The following is a 14,896-nucleotide window of genomic DNA, read 5'->3' as shown; positions in this document are numbered from 1 at the left end:
AAAGCTCAGCAGGTCTGGCAGCATCTGTGAAGGAGAAAACAGAGTTAACGTTTCAGGTCCTTCCGGGAAGGGTGACCGGACCCAAAACGTTAACTCTGTTTTTTTCTTCACAGATGCTGCCAGACCTGCTGAGCTTTTCCAGCAACTTTGTTTTTGTTCCTGATTTACAGCATCCGCAGTTCTTTCGGTCCTTGGACTAAGGGCTAACTTTCCAGGTGCCTCTACATTTACCCCGCCTGTGATCCCCAGCAGTATCGTAGTTTCAGCCAAGAAGGACAAGGCTGTACCTAGCCAGGACACACTTATCATTTCTGGGCGGTCTAATCATAAATACCCTGCAGGGTTGCCTGGTCAAACCTTCCAGATCAGCAGGCCCTGCTACGGAGCAGGCCTCCCTCCACTTAGCTGTAGACTGCTGTGGTCATGGGGGAGGTGGGGGCAAGGGAAAAAAATATCTGAGGGCACATAGGTGGCAAGGGTGGCAAGTAATTGTAAGTACACGCATATTTGTAAAGATATATGCATGGTAAATCATTGCGCATTCACTTAGCTGCCATTTTAGTTGTAGGACCTGGGTTACATCGATTACTGCAATGTCTTAGTTAAACAGTCTTTACAGACATTCCAAGGATGATAAAAGCACTTCCCATCTGGGTAGCAGCGGATTTTAAACACCCATCATCTTTTGCATTCATGAATATAGTCTTAACATCTCTCTCAAGAGAGAGAAGTCTGTAGTACCCTGGGACTGTGGTACCTTTCACTTTTGCTTTAGCGTGGAGATCACTGAGCCTCAGGTTAATGTGAACATTTAGTGAACAGTTCCTTGCCTCCACTCACGTTCTGCACTTACGGTCAATTTGTGCGTGTGGCCATGTACTAATTCAAGAGGGCACATTTCTCAGTGGCAAAGGTTAATTCTCCTTGTGTGTCTTATGAGTCACACCCATTCAAAGATGGGTAGTGCCCAATGCTACATTAACAACCAAAGTCTGTTTTAGTGTATTGTTCTGGTGGGAAAAGATGCTCTCAGTGCAGTTTTTGTCATTGTAGTGAAGTGTACTTGAGTATCACATGCTCATTTAGCAGTGCGTATGAAATTGCACACCTGAACGATGCAGAGGGTCAAAAGGGTCTACATGAGGATGCTTCTCAAACTGATAATGATCATCAGACAACTCTCTATACAGCTGTCTGATACATGATCATTAAGGAAGCTTCAGAAGCTAATTATCCTTGGCGCCATATGATATTATAACCCTTGTTTTTGAATGATTGCTACTCTTCCCCAACACTCACTCAGAACATGGAATGTTCTCCTTCTTGAATATAGGAGCAACAGATGTTGTGAAGCATTCAACCAGTTGTTAGTAACTTTTAGTGCACAACAGAAAGGCGAAGAAATGCCAAACAAAGAAGCTGTATTTACTTTTGTCACTAAATTGGGGTTGCCTGCCTTTGCAACAAATATTAAAGATGTCTTCACCTACGGGGGGCATAAGTGATAGGGAGAAAGTTTACAGGAGATGTATGAGGTAAGTTTTTTTTATGCAGAGGGTGGTAGGTGCCTGGGACCCTCATTTTTATTAATTTATGGGAAATGGGCATTTCTGGCTGGGCCAGCATTTATTGCTCATCCCCTAGTTGCCCTTGTGAAAGTGGTGGTGAGCTTCGTTCTTGAACTACTTCAGTCCACCTGCTGTGGGTTGATCCACAATGCCACTGGGGAGGGAATTGCAGGATTTTTGATCCTGCAACAGTGAAGGAACAGCGACATATTTCTAAGTCAGGATGATGAGTGGCTTGGAAGGGAACTTGAATGTGGTGCTTCCATGTATTTGCTGCCCTTGTCCATCTAGCTGGAAGTGGTTGTGTGTTTGGAACGTGCTGCCATGTGAATCAGTAGAAACAGATATGATAGCAATAGTTAAGAGGTATTCAGACAGGCACATGAACAGGCAGGAAAAAGAAGGATATAGACCTTGTATAAGCACGGGATTAGTTTGGAATGACATCATGGTCGGCACAGACACTGTGGGCTGAAGGGCCTGTTCCTGTGCTGTTTTGTTCCAGATTCTATATTTTATCTCCTGTCTCTTGGAAGCAGCTATCAAATAATTTCAGTTTAGATTGTTCTGCCCAATGTGACAGCACTCTCATCATGCTGGAAGTGGTGTTCCTCCCAGTCATTGTTGACATCTTCCTCCTTAGAAAATTGCTGCCATTTTACCAGCTCATCAGCATCCACAACATCACTTTTGCCTCTTTCAGTTTTGCAGAATACATTGTGCCAGGGTTATGGAGCACACTGTATCTAGAATGTACTACAAGGAACCTCCCGAGTGACCGAAGAATTGGAATCTCGTCTTGAAGTAACTCATTCTCTATTGCACAGTGACACAGGCCGAAGAGTGGGCTGCATTGTCGCTGTGTTCTGACTCAGTCACTGTATTCTGCGAAGGAATCATTGGCCATGTTTGGAAAGTGTTGTCCTTCTCTCTCAGTTAGCTATTCATGGATGGCATTCAACCCTTGGAATGAGGCACGTGCTTGAGAGTTGTCAAGAATATAGACACCATGACAGCTTCCTGGATACCTGGCACAGAACACTAAGACATGGCAGTGATGATCGCAAGTGAGTTATACACTAATCCTGTTAATGAATTTTGTTCTATCATAATGTAGCACTCTCGATGTGTGCAGTCTTCAGTGCCCTGTACAGGGATGGAGGGGCAGCTGGCAATAATGGAATATCCCATCACCCAGGCTGTCGCAATGACCTCATCGTGGGGAAAAGAAATGAAGAGATATGATCTTGCACTGACTGCATTTGTAATTTCTTAAACACTTTTGTGAGTTGAGCTTTGGGAGACACCACACAGATCCCCAGATCCCCACTGCTCCTTGGAATGATATGGTTACATAAAAATTAGGCGCTGCTGCTATCTTGATGGCTACCCACTCCTTCAGAGTCTAGGAACTGATGCAACTGAGAATGTGGTTTTGTTATGGTGTTCCTGAACATCCCTCAGTCTGTGCCTGTGCTGTGCATCATCATCCGGACGAAATGATGACAAGAACAGTAAATTCCAGCTTCCTTCAGTCTCCTCCACATGCTGAAAGGAATTTCTGCTGCAGCTTCTCCCCCTGGAGGTTATGTGCCAGCTGCTGGAGCTTGCTGCTGTTCCTGTGTTTGCTGATGTCGATATAACTCTTACCGCCAATTGAGTTGTCTTTGTAGAACCACAAGAGCTACGATAGCACCTGCCAATGCTGGATTGACTCAGCAATTATTCTCCATGTGAGAACAGCAGAAACAGAATACCTTCTGAGAGATATGACTCCCTGGGCAACCATGCCTAACAGAAATCATAGGCTTCATCATAGGCTCGAATACACTGTGACAAGTAAAAGGAGGGAAGGAGGAGAGACATGAAGGAGGCGAGACATTTCATGTCTCTCCATTGTCCCCTGATTTACAGTCATAGAGTCATAGAGATGTACAGAATGGAAACAGACCCCTTGGTCCAACTCCTCCAAGCTGACCAGATATCCTTAATTAATCTAGCCCCGTTTGCCAGCATTTGGCCCATATCCCTCTAAACCCCTCCTATTCATGTACCCATTCAATGCCTTTTAAATGTTGTAATTGGACCACCCTCCATCACTTTCTTTGGCAGTTAATTCCATACACGCACCACCTTCTGCATAAAAAAGTTGTCTCTTACCTCCCTTTTAAATCTTTCTCCTCTCACCTGAAACCTTTGCCTTCTAGTTTTCCCTATACTACTACCCTCTGAGTGAATTACACCTTAATCAGATTCAGGTAGCACAAGTTACGTTGCAAAACAACATTGGAATGAGTACTCCTTCCTTGACCACGAATCTCTCTAGCCCCAATAGTCAACCTAGAAAGGCAATAGTGGACATAAGAGTCTATCTTCTCACATACTTGAAGAGCACTGTGAGAGCAAACCAGATTCGAGTCCTTGTGCAGCAAGAGATCTTGGGAAATTATTTGAGAATTAGTGATTTCATGTGACAATTTTACGTCTGCCTGTGATCGCTTCTGCTTTACAGAAATCACAAGAATTAACTTGTCATGAGTAGTGGCATGGTATCCCAACCTCAAGAACAAGACAAAACAGGCTTACTTTGCCTTCTGTGTAACCCATTGGCAAGTAGCTATTTTTGATCTTTATTGCCGAGTTCAGATTGGTGGAAGATAGAATGGCTTTCAGGTTGTGCTTCTGAGAATGAGCTACGGGCTCCACCTCAGTTGAGATTATCCTCACCCCCAGCCCAGTCCGGGGACGCTACATGTCTCCTTTTGTGTTACTCACCTCATGAACTCCATTTGCTATAGCCCACGTTCCCATTCAACTCTTTTTTTTAAACAGCATTCATGGGATCTGGACACTGGCTGATCAGTATTAATTGCCAATCCCTAATTGCCCTCAAGAAGGTGGTGGTGAGCTGCCTTCTTGCACCTCTGCAGTGCATCCCACAATGGCATTGGGAGGGAATTCCAGAATTTTGCCCCAATGACAGGGAAGGAATGGCGATATATTTCCAAGTCAGGATGGTGAGTGGAACTTGCAGGTGATGGTGTTCCCATGTTCCTGCTGTCTTTGTCCTTTAATATGGAAGTGGCTGTGAGTTGAGTGAATGCTGCCCAAGGAGCCGTGGTGAATTTCTACAATGTATCTTCCTTAAGGTGTACACTGCTGTTACTGTCGGTGTGGAGGGACAGAATGTTTATGGATATAGTGCTAATCAAGTGGGCTACAATTAACACACTTGCCAGCGTTGGGTTCACTCAGCAATTATCTGACATAGAGAATAGCAGAGACAAAACGTGATTCCCTAGGCAGTCATGGCAAACATAAATGAGGCTGGATGGTGTCAAGCTTCTTGAGTATTGTTGAAGTTACTCCCATCCAGGCAAGTGGGGAATATTCCATCACACTCCTGACTTGTGCCTTGTAGATGATGGATAAGCTTTGAGGATTTACTCGCTGCAGGATTCTTCATCACTGGCTTGCTCTTGTAGTCACAGTATGTATATGGCTAGTTTTCTGGCCAATAGTCATTCCCCAGGATGCTAATAGTGGATAAGTCAGTGATGGTAATGCCATTGACTTTCAAGGAGCAATAGTTAGAGTCTCTCTTGCCACTTGTCAATACAACCCAGGATACTGTCCAGGTCTTGCAGCATCTGGACACGGACTACTTCAGCAATTGAGGAGTCATGAATGGTGTTTAACATTGTGTAATTATCAGTAAACATCCCCACTTCTGACATTATGACGGATGGAAAGTCATTTATGAAGCAGATGAAGATGGTTGGCCCTAGGGCATTCTCCTGAGGAACTCCTGCAGAGATATCCTTGAGCTAAGATTGCTGATTTCCAACTGCCACAACCATTTTCCTTTATGCCAGGTGTGTCTCTAACCAGAGGAACATTTTCCTCCTGATTCTCATTGACTCCAGCTTTCCGTGGCCACACTCAGTTAAATGCAGCCTGGATGTCAAGGCAATCACTCCCACCCTCAACTCTGGAATCCAGTTTTTGTAACCGTATTTGAACTGAGGCTGTAATAAGGTCAGGAACTAAGTGGTCCTAGCAGAATCCAAACTAAGCATCAGTAAGCAGGTGATTGTGATGCAAGTATTTTTTGATATACTGTCAATGACACCTTCTATCACTTCAATGTTCACCATTCTTTGTCCCATTACGTACATCATCAGATTCTGGCTTAAAGATCATTTCATGTGTGCACTCCTGCAGGAAGCTAGACAGTTTATATTGTAACTTGAAGATATTCTTTGTGCAAGGTCTGTTTGTACTTTTTCACCAGTTTTTGCTCCAGCGTACTGCCTCTGACAATGGTCTTTTCTCGTTCATGCCAAACAAAATTGATTGAAAGCTGGACATTTCCTTGGTGCATGCAGACCACATCTACCAGATATCTTGCTGTGTTTGAGTGCTGTTGTGACCGTGCCAACCTTCAGGTTTGTACATAGGACCTGTAAGCTTTGGCAACCTGCAAGATTGCTTTATACTTGCATTCATCCTTCTGTAACTCTTTAAAACCACAAGTCTTCAGATTATCCAGCAAATATTTATGGAAAATTGCATCGTTTTGGATGCAATCGCAAAATCATCAATTCTGTATGCTGACTCCCCAAAATCATATAATGAGCTCTTTTCTTTGCAATAGCTCAGAAAGCAGACTATAGATTCTGTAAGCCTCTGTATAAATGACATGAATTGTAGTCCGTGAATGTTGAAGTTTAATCTGACTCTGAGTTAGTCTTCCAATGTAATCCATAACTTTTAGACATCATTAGCTGTTCAGCTGTTAATCCTGACATGTTACGTCTACAGACCTTCAATCCCAATTGCTAAGCAAATTGAAATGACTTATTTGTTTTATTGATACATTTAAATCTAGAAACCATAGCTCTGAATGCTTTTTAGGCATTTTAAGTTCTGTTATGAGGTTTGCTGTGTCCCAATTTAAAATAGGGAATTTCGTAGACATTCTGTCAATATGCCTTTGACCTCTCTTCCTTGCTATTCATCCAGCTCACACCCTGATCACTTGCCTTTCTCAAGTAAATTAAACTTGCCTCTCAATTGAATTTGCTTGTTTATTGCTAAGCTTTGTTCATAACTGTGGTTTAGCTTACTGATTGTTTAAGCACATTAGATCTCATCAGGACAATGCTTTTCTCAGCTGTTCATTTTAATTCATGTTAACAGTAATGGTTTAATCATTGATCATTTGTCAGGGATTGATTGGCTCCATGTGTTATTTTATTTAATATTTAACACAGTTATAAAACAGACATTACATCAAACGAACAAATTTTTATTGTGCTAACTGCAAACCCTTAGTAGACTCACTGAGAGGCCGTCGCAACATTGTATGTGCACAGCATATGGAGTCTTTAAAGATGAAGTCTCTTAAAGACAAGGTACACATACAATGAGAAACATGATATTCAGATTAGAAGTTACAAACACATTTTTTAAATCTCCAAAAGAGCTACACATCTAAACCCATTATCATGCTCCTTCCCATACACTTTAATAATACTCTTGACAACATGATTCTCAAATTGAAACTGAAACAATGTTAGCTGGAGCTTCAAACTGCATTAAATTATGTTAGAGCAAGTTTGATACCAGTCAAAGCTGGTACTATAGTACCAGCCCGGATTGCCAGTAGCATCTAGACAATTGGCAGTTAAAATTAGGCCAGTCCTACTCCCATTCTGTTCTAACCAGGTTACCTGTTCTTTTCTGCAGAACATGCTCAGGAAGGCAGGAGTGTTCCTTTTGAAATATCTAAATCAGATCTAATTATGTAATCATACACTTTTTACATTTGCACATGCAGATTGAATAAGAAATGTAACGTCACAACATTACCATCTGACTCACCTCGTGTGGACATATTAGAGAATTCTCGGCTTCCGGCATGCATGCAGAGTAAGGCACAATGATCTTCATAAATGAAGTTCCAATTCCTTTAGTCTTTTGATCTCTTGTGACCTTAATGCTTCCAATAGCTCTCATGTCTCTGAACCTTAAGCTTTTCATGCAGTTCCATTTTCATTCAATTCCGCTTTATTGAAACATCTTTTGAAACTCACCGTTGAAACACTTGACATTTATGTATGACAGACACTTGATGCTGATTCTCAGATTAAGAAATGACAGAGACACCTCTGTATGCTGTCACTTTAACCTCTATACTCTTTTAAAAATTTGTCGCTACTTTAGGTATCTTCTAGTTTAAATTCTGTTTCTAAAAGCAAACATTTGCTTATTGCCTTTATGTCTGTTTTTCTAATTTCCTGAACCAATTTGAATTTTCCCCTGTTGCCTTTATCTGTCAATTCTCTCTTATGACACAGCCATTCTACACTAATCAGAGTGGAATTTAATTTGTATGTACTGTTTGTTACATACTTGAGTCGGAAAAAAGAACAGAGCATGCATGACTGCAATCAATTCATTTTTCATTCAGTTAGGACAAGGCACACCCCAAAGCCAAGCTGTTTCAGTACAGCTACAACATCAGCATTTATCTGACAACGTGAAAAATTGCTCTGGTATGTCCTTTACACAAAAAGCAGGACAAACCTAGTTGGCCAATACCACCTATCAGTCCAGTCTCCATCATCAGCAAAGCAATAGAGGGAGTTGCCGACAGTGCTACCAAATAGCACTTGCAAAAGAATAATCCGTTCGCTGACATTCAGTTCAGGGTCTGCCTGACTTTCGTCCAAACAGGGACAAAACAACTGAATCCCAGAACTAAACTACACTTGACATCACGGCCACATTTGACTCAGCATGACATCAAGGAGCCCCTGAGCAAAACTCAAGTTAATGGGAATCGAAGAGAAAGCTGTCCATGATTTGGTGTTGTACCTAGCTCAAAAGAGGTTGGTTGTGATTGTTGGACGTCAATTATCTCAGCCCCAGGACATCATTCTTCAGAGTATTGTCATCTTCAGCTGCTTCATCAATGACCTTCTCTCCACCATAAGTTCAGAAAGGGGAATGTTCACTGATGATTCCATAATATTCAGCACCATTTGCGACACCTGAAATACTGAAGCAGACCATGTCCAATTCAGCAAAACCAGGACATTATCCAGACCTGGGCTGATAAGTGGCAAGTAACATTCACTACACACAAGTGCCAGGCAATAACCATCTCCAAAAAGATTGAATCAATCTAACCATCACCCTTCAACATTAAATGGTGATATCATTTGTGAAATTCCAACAATCAGCATCCAACAGAAACTAAACTGGCCTAGCCACATAAATATCGTGGCTCCATAAGTGGGTCAGAGGTTGGGAATTCTGCAGCATGTAACTTACCTCCTTTCTCTCCAATGTTTATTCACTATCTATAAGGTATCAGTGATGAATGTAATGGAATATTCTTCACCTTTTTGGATAAGTGTGGTTCCAACAGCATCAAAGAGGTTAACAACATCCAGTATAAAGCAACGCACTTCACTGGCATCCTATCCACCAGTATTCGTTCCCCTCACCACTATTGCACAGTGATAACAATGTGCATCATCCACATGTTGCACTGCAGAAACTCACCAAGGGTCCTTTGAAAGAGCCTTCTAAACCCACAACCTCTACCACCTAGAGGCGTAAGGGCAGCACGTGCATGGGAGCATCATCACTGTCAAGATGTGCTCCAAGGCGATCCTGACTTTGCACCATATTGACATTCCTTCACTGATGCTGGGTCGAAATCCCAGAGCTTCCGTCCTAACAGCACCGTGGCTGTTCCTACACTGAAATGATGCAGCAGTTTAAGAGGGCAGCTTCCCACCATTTTCTCCAGGGTAATTAGGGATGGACAATAACTTTTGGCTTAGCCAATGACACCCATATCTCAAGCACAAATATTTTTTAAAAGTTTGCTCGTTTTAAACACAAAAAAGATTTTTGAATAAAATGGGAAAAAAAGTTGCCAGGCAGTCTGTCCAAAGCTCACTTTGTACTTGTAGTTATACTCCAATCCTGAACAGTGGGAAGGTACTTCGAAGAATTTGTCGTCTGGTCACTAGATCATGTAGAAAAACTGGAATGTAAAGAAGAAACATGTGACATCATAGATCAGTGATGTAAGTAAGAACAAGACGGAGGAGATCTAGGACAAGCTTGATGGATTAGGAACTAAATTAAAAGTCAGATCCTCCAAGAGTTATTTCAAGTGCAGAGCTGAGAGAAAAACCAGAAGTGGAGAGGCAGAATGGAAATGAAGATTCCTCAGACATTGAGATAACTTCAAGGGCAAGGGAAGTGATTTGAATATAATGGTTTTCACCCAGAGTGAAATTAGGCACTTTATAGCTCACCAATCGACTTGATGAAACAGTGGAAGAAGAAAGATATTGAACAAAATACTAACAATGCTCAGTTTTATAAGCATCTACTTTTAATTAATAGACCTTGCTTCAGATGTGTCTAAAATTATTGCATGCTACCAGCTGAGAATGAATATATTTTTACTTCTGTGTAATATTCATAATCATGTTTATATGATTTTTCCTACATTCCTTTTAGCACTGTTGCATTTCTAGTATTTTTCCTTGGATTTATATATTATGGAATTTCAAATAGTGAGCATTCCGATACCGTTATCTATCAAAACGTGTAGGTAGGCAAACTCACAGGCTCCTCCTCTGACACTGCTATAAGTTTTGACCTTAAACAATCCAGATGGAGAAAATAATCAGAGCTCACAACTCTTCTTTTAATTCATCTTTGTAATGTTGATACATTTACAAATATCAGGAACGTGCTCCCCTTTTAAATTCAATCAACACTTGCAAATGTACTTCCGTGTATAACAATTAAACCAGTGTCATTGTCAAATTTCTCTGAGAGCTCAGTGCTGTGCTGCCAGCTGATGGTTTCCCTCTCTGCTCCTATGATGCTGCTTGGCCTGCTGTGTTCATCCAGCCCTGCACCTTGTTGTCTGTGATGGTTTCCCAGTTCCCTTTGACTGCGATTGCTACATTGAACAGCACACAAACATATTTCACAAAAATCCCAAAATCACATCTGTGACAATAAAGCTCTTCCCAAATCCATGTCTTCTTACAAGCAGCAATTTTATGAACAGACCATTTTCACATGAAGGGAGTTTTGATGGGATTGATCCAAGTTATAGCAGGTAGAGGTAAAGTTTCCATAGTCCCATAGTCCCACTGGGCTGCTCTCATTTAGGAGAAATAACTGGCAGTGTTTTAAGCTGAAGGTCACCATGCCTCAGATGAGGGGAGAGGTTGAGAAATCCTTCATGGTACCCTCATCCATTGCAAGAACTGAAGTCATGCTGTTGGCATCGCTGTGCTTTGCAAACCAGCAATCCAGCCAATAGAGTTAACCCAAGACACAAAGAATAGTCTGGCTACAGCCTGAGCAGCACCGGGAATGGAATCCACCTCAATGTTAGAAAATATTAAGCAAGTATTAACAAAATTGCTAGGTTTGCTTAATACATCAAATATTTTAACATTTAATTAGATAAGGAAACAAGTGGTGGCCAATTTTATAATTAACCTGAAATGGACACTATGATGGAGGATTTGCAATTTTTTTTGGAGGGATGAGCTCAATGGGTAGAGTGACCATTTTATTCATTCAGAGGATTGGATGTTGGTAAAGCCTGTATTATTGCCTCTTCTCAGTTGTGCTTGAATAGATGCTGGTGATCCACCTTCTCAAATGGTTTACTCACAGCTTAGCTATTTCAGAATGCAATTAATTGTCAACTACATTACTACAGGAGTTGAGTCACTATCGGCCAGACTGATTAAGTTTGGTGCAAAATTTATCTTGGTCAAGCTCATTACTGAACCAAATGGCCTCTTAAGACTATCTCGTAGTTCTAACACCAGTTTTATTTAGTTAAATGAATTTAAATGCCCCAGTTGTAAGAATGTCCTTATTTATTCACTGGTTGAACCAGCAAATCACTAATTGCACTTTAGAAGATGGCAATAAGCCATTTTCTTCAACTGCTGCAGTGTTTGGGCTGTAGGGCCACCTACAGTGCTATTAGGAACAGAGTCCCATGATCTTGGCCCAGCAATGGTAAAGCAACAGTGGTTTATTTTCAAGTCTGGGTGACATGCTTTACGGGGGAATTTGTAGGTAGCCTTTCTGTAATGCATCTTCCTCCCTGGTCACATCTAATGCACTACCCTGAGGTACTCCTGAAATGATGTCACATGCCTGACCTTTAAAAAACACAACCTTTTTTTTGCATTTGTTGTAACTCCAGCTCAATTCTTTACTTCAATTCCCATCAACTCCAGTTTTCCTAGGATTTCATAATGCCATACTTGGTTTCAAGGGCAGTCACTGTCCCCTCACCTCTGGAATTCAGTGCATTTCTCTGCATTCTTATCAAGGCTCTAATGACGTCAGGAGCTTCATATCTTCCCTTTGGCACTGATAAAACCACCCCCATCATTGCGGATAGGATATTTATAATGCCTCTTCCTCCTGTTTATTGTTTAATTGTCATCCACCATTCATGAATGAATGTGACAGGATTGCTACCCTTAGATCTGATGGGTTATTGTAAGATCAGCTTGTTCTGCCTATCGTATCCTGCTTCCACTGTTTGACATGCAAGTGATCTTTTGTGGTAGTATCACCAGGGTAAATTCTCATATTAAAATTTGCTGATGATGTTCAGGACATGTTTTCCTACATTCTTTATTAAATATTGGTTCATTCCTTGGTTTGGTGACAATGGTAGAGTAGGAATTGTGCCAGGCTCAGAGGTTACAGATTGTGGTTGAATAAAATTCTACTGTTGCTGACGGCCCACAGCAACAGAATGGGTGCCCAGTTTTAAATTGTTAGATCTGTTCAAAATCTATCCCAGTAAGCATTGTGGTAATGCCGTATGACATAATGTATATCCTCAGTGTGAAGAGGGGACTTCATCTCTACAAGGTCTCTGTAGTTGTCACTCCTACCAACCCTATCATGGGCAGATGCACTTGTGACAAGTAGATTTATGAGGACATGGCTAGTAGGTATTTCCCTTTTGTTGGTTCCTTCACCCCCTGTCTTGCACCCTGTTTAGTAGGTTTGCCCTTTAGGATTTGGTGAGTTTACTCAGTCGTTCCTGGCATAACCACAAAAAATTCCACCAAACCATTCTTCGTTTGTGCTAAGTGATTCTCTGATCGTAAGATTTGGGGAAACTAAGGTGATCAATTTTAACTGGACAACAGGGCAGAGAATTCTGGGGATAAATGTAAAAGTCTTTAATATCAGAAGGATAAATTGATAATTAATAGAGAATTCTCAGCTTTAGAAATAGAGGCAAAGAGTAGGATGGCAAGGAGGTTATGATGAAACCCTTGAAGGTTTGGAAGGACATGAGCCAGGAGCAGGCAAGGGGGGACTAGTTTAGTTTGGAATGATGTTCGGCATGGACTGGTTAGACAGAAGGGTCTGTTTCCGTACTGTATGACTCTACGACTCTAAGTACATGAGTTCAACCCCAGCTGAACTACTGTGTCCAGTTCCGGTTAGCACCCTTCAGGAAAGGTGTAAAGACTGTTGGGGGGGGATAGGGATGCAGCAGAGATTTATTGGAATGGTTCCATGGGTGAGAGATTGCAGTTACCTGAATGGAGTGGAGAAACTTGAGTTGTTCTGCTTAGATCAAAGGGGAAGAAAGTATTTAAAATCATGAATGGTTTAGATACAATAAATAAAAATGATACTATTTCCAAAGATTGGAGGTTTGGTGGGCACAGATTTGAAGTGATTGTCAAAAGAAGCAACGTTATTATGACAAGTGTTCTTAAATGCAACAAGTTCTTAGGATTTAGAATGCTTTACTTGATAATGTGTTGAATACATCAGCAATCAATAAAGCATATGAGATCTTTGGCTATGTAAACAGAGGCAAATAGTACATTGAAAAGGAAGTTGTGCTTAACCTTTATACAACAATGGTTGTGACCGACCTGGATTCTGGACTTTGTGAGAGAACAGTTTTGATTTACTAATGTAGCTTCTGAGATTATACTGACGTGGAAGGAGTGGAGAAGGTCAGTTTTTTCTCCTTGGAGCAGGAACATTGAGGAGGGATTTGATGAAGGTGTTCAAATCCACGAAGGATTTTCATCAAATAATTAATTGGAGGAATTTTTCCAGTGAGACATGTAGTTAACCAGACAACCCAGATTTAAGGCAAAAGGAGACGAGGCAAATATGAGAGAGATAACACAGTGTGGAGCTGGATGAACACAGCAGGCCAAGCAGCATCAGAGGAGCAGGAAAGCTGACGTTTCTGAAGAAGGGTCTAGGCCCGAAACGTCAGCCTTCCTGCTCCTCTGATGCTGCTGTGTTCATCCAGCTCTACACCGTGTTATCTCAGATTCTCCAGCATCTGCAGTTCCTACTATCTCTGAAATATGAGAGAGGTTTTTTCCAAGGTAGTATTTAAGATTATTTCACTTTAATCAATTTATTCATAGAAATCAGAACAAATTTCTGAGAGAAATCAAAGTAATCAGTGAGATGGAAATTTGGCATATATATAACTTTAGTTTTAGAATCACGTTATTAATAATACTCTTCTCTCGAATTTGCAGCCAGCGAAAATGTTGTTATTCACCAATTCTTCCAGTCCAAACTGACCCAAACTGGTTCTCTTATTCCCTTACATCATCACTTGAGCCTTAGAGGGTCCAAAGCATTGATGTTGTCACAGAATCGATGTTCTACTTCACGAACCAAAGGACCAAAAAAGTTTCTGGACATTAACAGCAAGGTACTGGGTGCGAAATTGTCTGAACTCTTCTTATATAAACATGCACATCAACCTTATCATAAACTGACGGCTGGTGTGATGAGTGTTAAATTTACAGGGAAAGTAAAGCTTTTTTTTGTATAACACTACAAATCTCTGGACAATTTTTACATTTTCAGCTGATTGGCTTAGTCGCAGAGTACCAGGCTTTAATTAATTGAATAGAAATTCAACAGCTGACCGCCAAGGATCCCACGTTCAGTGGAAGGTGCCATGGACAGTCTAAACTCAGAAAATAGCTCCATTAAGTCCAAGATAACAAGGTGTAGAGCTGGATGAACACAGCAGGCCAAGCGGCATCAGAGGAGCAGGAAGGCTGACGTTTCGGGCCTAGACCCTTCTTCAGAAAAAACTCTCTCTCCCTCCATTAAGTCCAATTGAAAATAGATTTTTTTAAGCATTTTTCATAGATGAAAATAATTCATAATGATGACCTTACAATGCATTCACCCATTTATTTGAGAAATGCTGCGTTACGTTCACATGTATGTGA

General features: G+C 41.2%; 1 protein-coding gene across 1 annotated transcript in view; it reads left to right on the top strand.

The window, feature by feature from the left end:
* myo16 (myosin XVI) overlaps window positions 1-14,896 on the top strand; it is a 301,066-nt gene that overhangs the window by 228,656 nt on the left and 57,514 nt on the right. Inside the window, exon 24 of the mRNA XM_048598425.1 lies at window positions 14,186-14,364. Coding sequence (XP_048454382.1) covers window positions 14,186-14,364 — 179 coding nt within the window. The remainder of the gene's footprint in view (window positions 1-14,185; window positions 14,365-14,896) is intronic.

Source organism: Rhincodon typus, chromosome 6 (genome assembly GCF_021869965.1).
Source record: "Rhincodon typus isolate 14 chromosome 6, sRhiTyp1.1, whole genome shotgun sequence".
NCBI lineage: Eukaryota > Metazoa > Chordata > Chondrichthyes > Orectolobiformes > Rhincodontidae > Rhincodon > Rhincodon typus.
This window is presented reverse-complemented; position numbering and strand designations above follow the sequence as displayed.